Genomic DNA, 14,154 nt, shown 5'->3' with positions numbered 1-14,154 from the left:
CTGTTGACATATCACATTTAATTTAACAATCCTATACCCATGTTCAAAAGTGCTGTGGGTATCATATTGAAGTTAGACCGTCACTGGGCAATCTACTTCCTGCGTCATCCCATTTGCTGTGTGCATCCTCAGTCTTATTAAAGGTAAACAAACACGAGCCAGCTGAAACACTGCCAACATCAGATGATTACTTAAAGCTGGATAAGAACAAAGCATCACATATAGTCCTTAACACTATTAAACCTCAAGTGGTCCTACATGTAAACCAGGTCAAGAGCTCCAAATACACATCAGCTAATGAGATTAAGACACATAGTTGTCATGTAGTGACAACATGGAATCAGGAAGTCACATGACAGGGTCGGGATCAAGCAGGTGTCAACATATAACACAAATTTAGAAGGATTGTCATTTAACCTGGAGAATTAACTAAAATGCAACTTTTCATTCTGTCTTTATTCTATTTTATTCCATTTTAGCATGTTTTTATCTTCTATTTTATTTTTTTTAAATCATATTTAAATGTGTATTTTGAATATTGCCTTGTGTTTCTTAGTTTTGAAACTGCAACATCTTTGATCTACCCCAGATATTATAAGTTTTATGATAGCGGAAAACCTAAACTATGTCCAAAGATATAAAATAGATGGTTAAACCCACTAATCTCGCTTTTGTGTGAAATTTAGGTGTTCAAATTAACATTTTTTTGTTCTGAACAATTTCAGGACTTCTCGTCCAGTTTTGGCTTAAAAGTTGCATTTTAAAGCACTGGTCAAACTGGGCCATGAAGACCATGTTATATGATTGAAAGCTCCAGAACAGCTATTAAACAGACAACTGTTTTGACAACTGCTCTTTCCAGGGTTAAAAAATTAAGTTTGAAACTAAATTCTTAGTGCATATTTTAACTCAATATACCTTAGTATTACTAAGTAGTACCTTAGTTCTGCCATAATGTCAAAGTCCCAAACCTCTGTAATAAAAACAGTTATTTGGATTCATAAGTTCTTGTATCAGATATAAAATCCCCATACAGACATGCAGCCTATTATGGGATCCCTCTGTGTTGTTGTAAAATGTCATGCTCATAATCCATGCATGTGTGCAGCCACAGGTCACCTGGGCTTGCCTTGAAGGCCAGGTGATTATCCAGCAGTGGTACACAGACGGAGGGCGGGACAGAGGCAGTAGGTGGGGGCAGAGAAGAGGGATCAATCAACAGAAATAGATAGGCCAATAGAAGAGCAGGGCTGGTACAGGGCTGGTACAGGGCTGGTACAGGACGGGGAAAGAAGAGAAGGAGGGAACAGAAAGAGGAAGACACCTAATGGTCCTGTTAAATAAAAAAGGACAGAAGAAGGATTCTCAGACTCTACCCGCAGGCTACGGGATGGTTTTCACGTGTTTCATTTGACAGGATTATTCTTATTTCAAGTCTTTCTTTGTTTACCTGCTTGGGGTTGTCACAGCTTAACTGCTGCGCTGGACCTGCTGCGGAAAACCCAGGGCCGGAGGAGGGGCACCAGGAGGAGACGGGCTGCTGCCGGGTCGAGCAGGAAGCTTGAGCACAGGCTCCGCGGAGTGATGAAGACGGCCAGGCGGGCCAGCAATGTGGAGGTGCCCTCCTTCCTCCGCCAGCTGGTCAAAGAGACGGAGAGGATGGTTACCTTCTTCTTCAAAGGGGGGCCCAGGGAGACGGACTCCGAGGAGGAGGACAGTTTCGACGAGGACGACTCCATGCCGAGCCCATACCTGGACCGTCCCATCTTGGAGAAGCACGTGTCAGAGGGGAGTTCTCGGTTGGGGGTGAACTATGCTGTGGCGAGCATGCAGGGCTGGAGGGCTCAGATGGAGGACGCCCACACCTGCATGCCCGAGCTCAGGGGAGAGCTGAAGGAGTGGGGATACTTTGCTGTTTTTGATGGACATGCAGGCTCCACAGTGGCACAGTACTGCTCCAGAAACCTGCTGGAGCGCATCATGGCAACAGGTAGAGAACAATTAGTGATGAATAGGATGGATCTAATTATTCAGTATGGTTCAATATATACAGTATATAGATAGTAATTTAAACTGAAAACATACTGAATTTGCATTTCCAATAAATATGTTGAGTTGCAAACAAGACTTCTATGTATTACACTCAATAAATGAAGTACTATACCTGAATAACTAAAACATTTGCACAAACAAATCCATCTTTTAAGTATAGAAATAGACTTTTTTTAGAGTAGCAAATAACAGAATTTTCACAAAGTCCAGGAAAGTAGCAAATGTCCCCTTGGAAACTGAACATGCCACAGTGTAAATACAGTACTGAAAGTTGATAAAAACCACAGAGGTGGGATAATGTGCTCCAATTTTCAAAATAAGAACTCTGGATATTGTGGTGTTTTTTTCTTTACAGCACTGAGAAAAGTAATTAAGGAGGTTCAGGGATCAAAACAAAACAGAGCTACTGTATGCCTTGCATGCAGATGTCAAGTTTTATACTTTTATAGCTGTGAACTGATTGGTTAGCCATATGAGAGAAAATTAACGTTTACATGAAAGGCTGTATTCTTGTTACTGCTACTTATGATGGCCGGGACACTCTTGAAAAAAAGGCTTTCTTGGTTAAACAAAAAGGTTCTCGCTCAAAATTGCCTTCTACACTTAACAACCGTTGGGTGGGCCATGTTATTGCACAATGACACGGATGTCTTCACTATGCTGATGTGCGGTGTGTTGGCCTCAAGACAAACAACATGGTGTTGCCAGTATTTTCCCCTTTCCTTTAGTGTGTTACATAGTTTTTTGTGTATGTAAAAGCTCTGCAAACGTTTTCCTCCGTAACGTGGTGATGTCACCAAGTAACATATTTGCATAATACCTGCCTAGCGGCTAGTTTGGCACGCCCTCAAAAAAAGCTAGTTAGAGTGGAGCTGGAGCGGAGTCCAAAGAGTCTGGTTCAGTTGACCAATCATAACAGTGGGCCAGCTGACCAATCAGAGCAGACTGGGCTTTTTGGGAGGGCGGGGCAGAAGCTCAAACAGAAGGTGAAAAGAGGTGCTGCAGCACAACTGGTATGAGAAAAGTAAAGCAGTTTTTGAACATGAAAGCATGTAAACATGTTCTAGTAGAAACCCAAAATACAAGTATGCACCTGAAAATGAGCATAATAGGTGCTCTTTAAAACCAAATGTTCCCCCTCATCTCCCACAGGTGGGGTCAAAGCAAACGAGGACCCCGAGCAGGTGAAGGAGGGGATCCGTGAGGGCTTCCTGGAAATTGATCGCCACATGCACAAACTGACACGCCAGGACAACTGGGAACGCAGTGGCACCACTGCAGCAGCCGTAATGAATTCACCACGATACATTTACTTTATCAACTGCGGGGACTCCCGTACCCTGCTCTGCCGCAACGGCAAGGTGGTCTTCTACACGGAGGACCACAAGCCGTTCAACCCCAGAGAAAAGGAGCGCATCCAGAACGCCGGAGGCTCGGTGACCCTGCAGAGAGTCAACGGCTCACTGGCCGTTTCCAGAGCGCTGGGGGACTTTGATTTCAAGGAGGTGGACTGGAGGCCGGAGACGGAGCAGCTGGTGTCGCCGGAGCCCGAGGTGTACGAGCTGGAGAGGACGCCGGAAGATGAATTCCTGATTCTAGCGTGTGATGGCGTGTGGGATGCCATTGGTAACGAGGAACTGTGTGCCTTTGTGCGCAGCCGTCTGCGGGTGTGCAATGACCTGAGGGAGATTTGCACCCAAGTCATTGACCTCTGTCTCTATAAGGTGAGACATCAGTATACAGATGAAGTGCATGAAACAATAGGAAACGAAAATTAATGGCTTTAATGAAAGATTCTGATGCTGACAGATACATTTCAACCCTCGTGTGGTTAATGATTGAATGAGAAATAACTTTTCAGATTCAACAAATGGGCAACCTCCGGGTCTGAGAAGTGAAGTCAATGCTGAAGTGCCTTAAACCTGCATTCTTTCTAATAGCCAGCAGGGGGCGACTCCTCTGGTTGCAAAAAGAAGTCTGATTGTATAGAAGTCTATGAGAAAATGACCCTACTTCTCACTTGATTTATTACCTCAGTAAACATTATAAACATGAGTTTATGGTCTCAATTGCTAGTTTCAAGACGTCTTCAATACAGCATTATGTTCATTCAGTAAATTATGATTCCATTTAGAGTCAAATAGACCATAAAGCAGAGGATGCTTTAGGGCGTGGCTACCTTGTGATTGACAGGTTGCTACCACGACATTGTCTGGTTTGGGAGTTGTCTGCGTTTTCGTCTCACAACTTTAACCCTTTCACAGTATGTTTTTAGTTCATGACAGTTAATTGTAACATTTTGGTCGCCTAAAAACGTCTTATTCAGTGTTCGGTTGTACTTAGCTCCACGCTGTTGGGTCAATTCTGGTTGCAAAAAAACAAGATGGGAATGGCCAAAATGCTGAACTCGAGGCTTCAACACGGCAGTCCACAAACCAATGGGTGACGTCACAGTGGCTACATCCACTTCTTATATACAGTCATGTGGATTCAACCATTGCACCAGGGAGGAAGAATCACAAACTATAATATTTTGCTAAAGTTTAATAAAAAAAAGGAAGAAGATAGTGATTTGGTACCTCAGCATAAAGACATCTGAAACAGCTTTGTCACGACCATGACTAGGGATAGGTATTGTTGCTGATTTGATACCTGCGTTTCAGTGCCAATAACACAATTTTTACTTTGACAAGTATAAACAGTGAGACCAAAAGTTCATTCTTAACCTTGGAAACAGTATTTGACCAAACCCATTATGATCGTGACATGATGAAAAGCTCCATAGCAGCTACTAAAAGCATTTTGTGGTGGGATTGTTGCAGTATAAACACATCTTTCAACAAAATTCCTTGTTAAAATTGAATGGACGAAGCCACAGTTCACAAATCATAAACGTCGCCTAAATTTAAAATAAAATGGCTTAAAATTGGATTAAAACCAGGTACTATCAAATCAAAGAATAAATATGTGACTGTCTGTATCACAAAAGCATTGAGGTTCAATACCCAGCCCTTACCAGGGTGAATGAAGCCATTCTACAATTTATGTCTCAAACTTCCATGTGAATTATATCTGCTCTTTGGAACTTATCAATCCTGAATTGATGAAGATGCAAAAAAGCCCTGTGATTATTTTGTGGACATACTGTACGTATAACATAGGTTTCCACAGAGCGTCTTATTTAGCATTAGTCAGAGCAGCTGTTCCAGATTCTTGGTTAAAATCTTGATTTTTAAGTGTGGGTCTTATCTGTCACGGATTAGACTACAAATTGAAAAATGACATAATTACCCAACATTTATGTACATATACAGTAGTTGTATCCCAGTGGTCTTAATTCAGCAGAACTCCCTAGCTCATTGGATTTGTCTGTGGCAGACAGTGTTACAGCAGGTGGATTAATGAATGGCAAGCTTTACATTAAGAGTGGGTGTTGTGGGCAGGTGTACACTGAGGGCAGGGTCTCTGTGAGGTGACGTACGTTGTTAAGTAAGTAAACCCATCTCTTACAAGTCTTCTTAATGCTTGTTAGTAAATGCACGTCTGAACACTGACGAGCGAGCCTTTAGCCCGCCCTATAAATAGCTGCATTAAGGCATCCTGGGAGCTCAGTGTTACCGCTCAACACACACCAGCTCAGAGGCTTTATCCCGGCCGGGATGGGGTGCTATTTATTTCACCTAAAAAGGCTTAGTGCACCGTGCTGGTGAAAGACTGCATGTTCCAGCACACACTGAGCATCACTCCTCGCATCTCTGGTGTCATAACCAACAAGCTGATGGTTATAAAACTGCAATTACTTCACACCATAGTAAGCTTGTGTTCTGTACTGCGATTTTGTGTTACTAATCGGCCAACACTGATCCGATACATCTCCAATAAGCTAATATCAGCCGATATTCATCAGGCCTGTGTTTGCAAATCAGCAATATCATCATCCTCTATAAGTACTTAACTGTGACTTCATAGGAGATTGATATATCGTACAAACCAAAACATATTTCCATCCAACCTGACACAGCCGTCAGTCCTCTGCTATTTCACCTATCAACAGGTATTTCAAGTGACTTTAAGAGGTTGAGGAAGACTTACCTGCATTCAGACTTTTGCATTAGTATTATCAGAATAATTGACTTGAAGTATCAAAAGTAAAAGTACCATCATGCAGGCAGGAGGCTCCATGCTGGATTATTATATATTATATTACTGGGTTATAATCATAATTTTAATGTAACACCTAGTTGAGGTGGAGCTAATCTAAACTATGTACAGTTTTTGCACAGTTAAACACACTATAACAAAACCCAATGTGAGATTTATATGCTCATAATAGGATTTTAAAATATTAATAAATCAAATAAGCAGAGTAACTACAATAGCTGTCAAATATCTCAAAATGTAAATGCATGTAGTTACCTTCCACCACTTCACTTCAACTTGAATTAAAACTGAAATGCTTCCTGTCATACTTCTCTGATGTCTCTGTCTCCCTCTGCAGGGCAGCTTGGACAACATGAGCATCATCATCGTCTGCTTCCCCGGCGCCCCCCAGGTGTCACAAGAGGCGCTGCAGCAGGAGGCAGAGCTGGAGAAACACATAGACACCAAAGTGGAAGGTGAACAAAACACTCTGTCTACACTTTAAATTGCTGTGAGCTCACTGATTTATAACCACATTGCTTTGACCGTCTCCCCTCACAGAAATTATCCAGATGATGAGGTCCAAAGACGAGGACCCTGACCTGTTACATGTGATCAAATTCCTGGCTGCAGAGGAGATGCCAGGGCTTCCCCCCGGAGGAGGCATCACCAGCAAGTGAGTCTGAAAAAACAAACAAACACATGTTCATTTTTTGGTGGAATCAAAACACATATTCTTCTGACATAATACTGTTTCTCTGTTTGCAGGCGCGACTGTATCATCTCTTCATATCAGAAACACATCATGGCTGTCAGATCTCAGGAGGCTATGGTAATAAGACATGAGTCACACGTGACATCAAATCTGGATGTTAGATAAAGACAGTTCAAACAATCTCAGCCATTATCTCACAATTATATGCCTAATTAATTATGTTTCATGATTAATTTGGTCAATTACTTTTCCAATTAACTATCATTTGATTTGATATATATATATATATATATATATATATCGGTTAGGAATAATGGAAAAAATGGTAAAAACCAAAGAAGATATTTGAGAATTTCTCTTGAATCTAAACCATAGTTCATGACATTTGATTTTTAAAATCTGCTCTTTGTAAGTAGCCTGGAAAATAAAGTTGCATCAACAATGTAGATATTTAATGTTGGTAAGATTATTGTCTTGTGACGTTTCAGGACATCGAAGGATCGGAGGAGGACTCAAACTAAAGCCGTTGCCGTGGAAACAGAATCATCACCAGCTTCACCGTCTCCATGGAGACCAGCTTAAACAAGATACTTCACATTTTAGATGAGCACTAAACTAACGACGATTCTTTCTGTAATATATTCTCTTTAAGGATTTACTTTCTGGCCAATTAAAGGAAAATTTTAATCAAATACCCATGGTGTTGTTTTTTTTGTAATATTGGCAATAATAATAACATTATATTTTCTAAAATCATTTGTTATTTGCAGTATTTAATTATATGTAACTATACACTGCCTGGGGAGACACTGATGCATTATCTGCACAAGCTTCTGTATAAGGCAGCTCATTTTACATGACTGCGTGGCTGATACTGTATGCGAACTGTATATGAGCGGAAAACTAATGATCTGACACTCATATTCTAAAGTAACAAATCACACAGAAACTAAAATAGTAGTATTGCACTCTTCAAAAAAAAACCAAACATATTTACTGTTTGTGCTCCGCCACACGTGAGCTACATGTGTATCAGAGAGTTTCATAATGGAACGCAGTATCTCTCAGTAAATAATTAGTTTGCATGATGCTGTCAGGGAGCAGGGGGGACACGGATAGCAATGACTTGTTATAGCGAGAACATAAACATGTGCCATAAGAGGAGAAAGCCTGAGGGAGCAACACAAAAGGAGAAAGAACGCAGGAGAACGCAGGAGAAAGCTGGAGAGAGAGATGGAGGGAGGGTGGAGGGCCATACCAGGGTAAAGAGGATGAGATGTTCCTAGGAATTAGCACCCATGGCTCTTTAAACGTGGCTCTTTAGAGAGGATGTGTGATGTGGGACGTCACTGTGTGGTTTAAAAGACAAACAGTATAGTGTGTTACATTATTATATTATGTAAAAGTAGAGATAGATACTATAAAATTCAAAAAAGATGACATTTATTTTGCAATATTACATTTGTGACATCTAATCCCGCTTATTTTAAACAAACGATTTGTTGAGAGTTACAGTAGTTTAGGACTCCTAACTATTTGATTAGCGATTTACTGTATCTGTTGATTCATTCTTCAATGAACTGTTTTGTCTACAAAATGTATAAAATGTCAGAAAATAGTGAACTAGAATTACCAACTTGCGGTTGTATGCCTCCGCCAACCAGCCAAGTTGCTGTTTACATCAATGTCTTTCCAAAATGTAGATATTTGTGTGAAATTGTCATAATTAGCAAATTAATTCTTGAGTTATGGAACAAAAACGTGTTTTGTGAGGTCACAGTGACCTTTGACCTTTGACCACCAAATTCTAATCAGTTCATCCTTGAGTCCATTAGTGGACATTAGTGCCAGATGTAATGAAATTCCCTCCAGGCGTTCTTGAGATATCACGTTCACGAGAATGGACCGGATGGACAGACAACATGGAAACATAAGATAATAATGATAAATATGCAAAATAATAAAAATGCAATTTTTCAAATTTAAGGAAGTAGGAAACAGCAAATGTTTGACTTTTTAGCTTAAAAAAATTGTTTAATGATTAATCGCTTATCAAGATATTATTCTATATTTACATTTATTCAGCCGATTTCTTGTTTTCCCACACATATAAACAGGAAAAAAAAATTCAGGTGGTGGGGTTTTCTCTGAAACATAATTAAAGTTTTGATTCCTCATTGTATGGCAATGTTTTGAAATCCAAAGGCTGTCTTTAAATTTAAGATCCTGCATTCAAACATTAAAATCCAAATGAAAGTGTGTAGGACATTCAGCACACAGACTGAAAACTATACAGCAGACAGATAAAACACATCACTATTCCTCCCTTAGCCTCTTCTCTACAGTATCAAAAAGCCAAAGTCAAAACTGACACATGGGGGACTTTAGGGAGCTCTCTCTGGCAGTCACGGGTTCTTCACAATGGGTTGCGAGGGTGTGGCGAGGCTCAGCACCTCCGTATGAACTGACTGAGCAGAGCTTTTATTGGACGGAGAGTCCTTCTCACCTCCTCACTCAGATCACTGAAATACTCAACTCAGGACGCCACTGTTCAACTGGGAACACTTGTGGACAAAGATAAAGAGGAAGAAGAGGTGGAAAAGAAGATATAGGACCCGGGAAACCTCAGACGGACTATGTGAGTAGTGGGACTGGGTTTGGGTGGTACTTACATGAGCAACGTGGGGACAAAGTGGTTGGTGTTGCCTCACATACAACTGGATGGTGCTGGGTTTGAACCTGACCTGGCCGGCTGGAGCCTTTCTGTGGTCCGAAGACAAACTAGTGAACTAAGCAGCTGTTTACAACATAGCGGCCACCAGAGGGCCCCCAGTACAAGATGTCAACATTTCATAAGAACAAAAATGTCAATGATATTTTGTCATTATTATTTAAGGAGTTTTCAGAGGGTCTTATGAGCCTAATGTATTTTAAATGGTCTCAATCCATCGCTGACATTAACTGAAAACAGAATCAAGAACTATCAAAGTAGATATGTGATAAATAAACATCCATAAATTATCCATCCAATTATTTGCAAGCATGAAAATCTTGGAAATTGGAAATACAAGGTGTCATAAGAAGTAAATTAAGGGGTTAATTTGTTGTCTTCATAAATTATCCTTGACTTATTTATGTGTGCCTCTGCTTCGGGACACAACAATGCTTGGGTTGGCTCCTGTAGTACTTAAAATTGACTGTGTGGGTGAAAGTCTTTTTGTTGTTCCCTGTGATAGACTTGCAATATGGGGGACAAACAAATGTCAAGTTACGCAACTTGTAAAACATAATGCACAAATAAATGCAGAATGATTTGTATCTGTAAATCTCTCTGTATGTGTGCCTTTAATTTACAACTCGTATATCATCGTTTGCACATCAACTTAGCATTTTTTCAAAGGAAATCTTCTGAGATTCACAAATATATTTCCTACATTTGTTTTGACACCATAAAACATTCCTGTGTTCTGTGCAAAATGGATTCTAAAGTTTGTCTGAGGCTAATATAAGATTATACTAAAATAAGACAGTTTGAGCTAGATCAAGTGCATATATCTTTTAAAGTTACAGTCTGTTTACTGGCCAATCAGATGCCAGTGGTCAAAGAAGTTAATTGTATTAATTGAAACACCTGTGTGCAGGTCATGGTAGAGCTGCATGCTGAGTGCACTTTAGTGTAGAATCCTGCAGCACCTGTTTCCACCTGTAGTCCACCTGAGGTTCACATGGAGCAACCTGAGGTGTGGATAGACTAAACACAACTTCAGCTCAGCTACTCCTACAACTTCAATGATGATGATCCACACTGATATCACCCCCTCTAATCTAACTCTATGTGACTTTACCTGCAGCCAGCCAGGATGCCCCTGAACGCAGGGGGAGGAGACCCCGGCTACGGCAGCGTGGACGGCCCCGGGCTGTCGGGCACCGCGGGCGGCGGCTCGGAGTCGGCCCCGCTGCTCATCCCGGTACCGGAGCTCGAACCGGAGGAGCACAGCTTCCAGCACTGGCGGCCCCTCAGCAAGGAGGAGCTGGAGGTCGCAGCGGGCGGTCCGGGCTGGAGGAAGGTGCGCTGTTACCTGGTGCTGCTGTTCTGGCTCACCTGGCTGGCTATGCTCGCTGTCGCAGTCGCCATCATCGCGATGAGCCCGAGGCCGGCGGTGCCGCCGCTCAGCTGGTGGCAGAAGACGCTGTTCTACCGGCTGCAGCCAGACCTGCAGGCCGAGGGGTCAGAGGGCGTCAACGGTGAGGAAACACGGACTCTCGGCCTCCTGGTGGTCATGTTAAGGTTTACTTTTAACATTTTGCAAATCAAAAGAAAATCGTCACTGTGCTGCAAAGAGTTTTTTTTATTTATTTTTTTATGGTGACCTTTATGAGCCTTGATGTCCATCAGGGGCGGATTAACATGCTTGGGGGCCCTAGGGCAGGAATATGAGCTGCTGGGCCCCCCACTCTCTTTGTATGCAGATAGTTTTTTATCCCAGATTTTCTGTGTGGTAATTTGATTAAATGCATTAATTACAGAATTTGCAAATAATAATTACTTTATTTACTATAATTAAAACTGAAATAATGAAGGTTTTTAAAGTAGATTTTGACACGGGCCCCTGTGACACTTTAAAGGCCTTTACCATGTCAGATGATACTGTGGCTTTTATTGGGCATATTCAAACATATTTTCAATTAAATTGGCACAAACCAGTTGACATACAGTGAACTTTGAGCTGTCCGGGCAACAGAGAAGTTGCCCGCTTTATTGCCTGGTTAGTAACGTATAGTCTTGCTCAGTGATTGTTTATTGGGTGGAGATCCGGTTTCTTCCAGTGAGTCCCTGCAGGCTGATATTAATCAGAGAGTTATGTTCACACCATGTGTGAATCATTCACTCTAACCGCAGTAGACCTTTTGACAAACTCCCTTGATTCCTGAGAATATCTATCTGAGGCCAAAGTTTGTCGTACTTCACATGAAAGCGTTACAGACAACTTTTTTCTCAGGGTGGAGAACCACTTTATATAGCTCGTCTAAACATCAGAGCATTGATATTGTGGGCTACCACATTCTTACATCTAACTTTTTGAAATGTAAGATAAGAAAAGCTTTTGTTCCCACGTGGGGAAATTTAACTAAAAGATAAAAGATGTTCAAGAAGAGTTGTGTGTGCAGATAAGTTACCTTAGAAAAGTATCTGCATCTGTTACATACAGCATAAAAAACAAAATATAGAAAAGTACTAAATACTATATAAAGTGTATTGAGAAACATTTTTAAAAATAAATGTTACTAACTCTCTCTCTCAAGCGCTGTGTGAGCAGCTTCCCTACCTCAGGTCTCTGGGTATCGGAGCTCTGATCCTGGAGGGTCTGTTTGACAAGAAGGCGTCTCCTCTAAACCTCAACGTGACTGGTGAAGGGTTCAGGACTTTACCTCAGATCCAGCATCTGCTCGCAGAGAGCAACAAAGCAGGTGAGAGAAAGTGAAGAACTTCTTTTAGTCACATAACAGCCTGCGTACTGTGTGTAGCCTTGATGAGCTTTTTTATTGGGCCTGCAGGTCTCAAAGTGGTGTTGGACGTCTGTGAACTGGATCTACTGGGACCTCAGGATGCAGCAGGAAACGAGACATCAACCCTCTCGGACTCAGTACACGTAAAAACCTACTCTCTGGGCATGCTACTTCAATATTGTGAGTTCTCAGTGATGCTAGGTTTTCTTAAAACATGCTTTTTCCCCAGCATGCTCTCCGGTTCTGGCTGCAGCAGGGTGCGGCAGGCTTTGCGATCTGTGACACAGATGCAGCGTATTCAGAAAAGGTAAAATGATGCTCACGCACATTCTAACAATCCGAGTTTCCACAAACTCACCTCCAATAAAATATTTACCTTTTCAGACTCTGCTGGAGTGGAAAGGTGTCTTCGAAGAGTTCAGCAGTGAGGAGGATGAGGATGAGGAGGAGGAAAGGTATTATACATGCAGAAGTGCATAGATGTTTTTTGTTTCATTATAAAATGAGGCTTGAAAAGTTGCCTTGTGTCTTCAGGATTGTGGTGGTAAAACAGACGAGAGACGTTCTGCCGCCTCTAAAAAACCAGGGCAACGTTACGCTGGTGGATGTGGTCATGAGGTCGATTCTGCCGTCTTCACAACACCTCCTGTCTTACAAGGAAGTGGCAGATGCCATAGAGACGGGCCTGCAAACAAGAGAAGAAAACACATGGCCCAGCTGGACAGTAAGACACATGCAGTTGATAATCAAAATACGCTGATTTAATTTTCTGAATGACATAAATTACTGTTTTCTGCAGGTTGAGGGTAAAGCATCCAACGACTTGAAGAAGTTACTCCTGGTGTTGGTGATGACTCTGCCGGGATCACCTGCGGTCCAGTACGACAAAGACATCGACCAAAGACAGGTGAAGTCCGGCTTGAGACTTTGAGTCCGTAAATGATCCATTTATTAAAAGTTCACATCACCAAATAAGTCTTTTATGTCTCACAGAATGTGTCTCTGAAAGTTGGCTCGTCACATGGAGACGGGAATGAACCATCCGACACAACTACAGTGAGCAATAAAGTCCCTCTAGAAATACTTGAAGTATTTCCTGAGTCTATTCAAGCCATGTAAAGCTGTAGATAAAGACACAAAGCTTTAGTGGGGTGGGTTATATTTAACTTGTTTCTATCATCTCAGGACAAAGAGAAGAAGAGGAAACATTCGGCTGTAGCTCTCTTCACCTCCCTCAGTCACTCCAGAGCCAGAGAAGAAGCTCTTCTCTTCGGCAACTTCACTTTCCTCCCCTTCAATTCTTCCACAAGTTCCTCCTCTTCCTCCTCCAACTCCACTCTTCCCTCTCCTTCATCATCTCCCCCGATCTTGGCCTTCTTACGCTCCTGGGGTTGCGTCCACTTCCTCATTCTGCTCAACGTCGGGCCCGAGCCTCACGCCCTGGATCCCGCCTGGGCCCCGAGTCTGCCCAAAGCCGGAGTGTTCGTGAGCAACACGGGAATGGACCGCTTGGGATCGACGACCCTGGACGCGCTGGAGCTGCGGCCCCACGAAGCCATCGTCATCAAACTGTTTGAGGCAGGAAGCTACTCATAGAGACAGCTTCTCTGCAGTCAATTGTGAGAAGATGTGGATTTTAGTTTTCCTCTCACAGAATGACAAATGTCATTGTTTTTTTTAAAAAAAGGTGTGATTGATATGTGCTCAGAGGTCACTGAAAATAAAATAATGGTTCTGTG

The 14,154-nt window shown here is 42.0% G+C and overlaps 3 protein-coding genes and 1 long non-coding RNA gene across 4 annotated transcripts in view; 2 read left to right on the top strand and 2 right to left on the bottom strand.

Annotated features, from left to right (window-relative positions):
* The window catches only part of rtn2a (reticulon 2a), a 16,847-nt gene extending 15,271 nt beyond the window's left edge, over positions 1-1,576 (bottom strand). The window contains exon 1 of the mRNA XM_037775314.1: positions 1,451-1,576. The gene's annotated coding sequence lies outside the window, so the exon portion shown is untranslated. The remainder of the gene's footprint in view (positions 1-1,450) is intronic.
* On the top strand, positions 1,552-7,599 carry ppm1na (protein phosphatase, Mg2+/Mn2+ dependent, 1Na (putative)). The gene is made up of 6 exons (XM_037775320.1): positions 1,552-1,990; positions 3,205-3,776; positions 6,551-6,668; positions 6,754-6,868; positions 6,961-7,024; positions 7,396-7,599. The coding sequence occupies exons 1-6, from the start codon at positions 1,585-1,587 to the stop codon at positions 7,426-7,428; spliced, it is 1,308 nt and encodes a 435-aa protein (XP_037631248.1). The 5' UTR covers positions 1,552-1,584; the 3' UTR covers positions 7,429-7,599.
* On the bottom strand, positions 1,831-10,675 carry LOC119491369. Its single transcript, XR_005207597.1, has 5 exons — positions 10,539-10,675; positions 9,580-9,670; positions 6,752-6,874; positions 6,469-6,637; positions 1,831-1,968 (listed from the first exon to the last, which is right to left on the bottom strand). It is a non-coding gene; the product is annotated as an uncharacterized LOC119491369 (long non-coding RNA).
* LOC119491366 (4F2 cell-surface antigen heavy chain) lies at positions 10,533-14,154 on the top strand. The gene is made up of 10 exons (XM_037775313.1): positions 10,533-10,648; positions 10,757-11,152; positions 12,212-12,376; positions 12,464-12,552; positions 12,645-12,722; positions 12,800-12,870; positions 12,950-13,139; positions 13,215-13,322; positions 13,409-13,471; positions 13,601-14,154. The coding sequence occupies exons 1-10, from the start codon at positions 10,633-10,635 to the stop codon at positions 14,009-14,011; spliced, it is 1,587 nt and encodes a 528-aa protein (XP_037631241.1). The 5' UTR covers positions 10,533-10,632; the 3' UTR covers positions 14,012-14,154.

Source organism: Sebastes umbrosus, chromosome 7, assembly GCF_015220745.1.
Source record: "Sebastes umbrosus isolate fSebUmb1 chromosome 7, fSebUmb1.pri, whole genome shotgun sequence".
Taxonomy (NCBI): Eukaryota; Metazoa; Chordata; class Actinopteri; order Perciformes; family Sebastidae; genus Sebastes; species Sebastes umbrosus.
The sequence above is the reverse complement of the archived record's forward strand: the minus strand, read 5'-3'. Positions and strand labels throughout refer to the sequence as shown.

Excerpts from the sequence above, each read along its gene's own strand:
- LOC119491366 (XM_037775313.1), top strand. Across the intron at positions 12,723-12,799 it reads ATGCAGCGTATTCAGAAAAG|ACTCTGCTGGAGTGGAAAGG; the intron begins GTAAAATGATGC and ends TTACCTTTTCAG. Across the intron at positions 13,140-13,214 it reads ACACATGGCCCAGCTGGACA|GTTGAGGGTAAAGCATCCAA; the intron begins GTAAGACACATG and ends TGTTTTCTGCAG.
- ppm1na (XM_037775320.1), top strand. The coding sequence starts at position 1,585 with ATGAAGACGGCCAGGCGGGCCAGCAATGTGGAGGTGCCCTCCTTCCTC. Across the intron at positions 6,669-6,753 it reads CATAGACACCAAAGTGGAAG|AAATTATCCAGATGATGAGG; the intron begins GTGAACAAAACA and ends CTCCCCTCACAG. Across the intron at positions 7,025-7,395 it reads TCAGATCTCAGGAGGCTATG|GACATCGAAGGATCGGAGGA; the intron begins GTAATAAGACAT and ends GTGACGTTTCAG.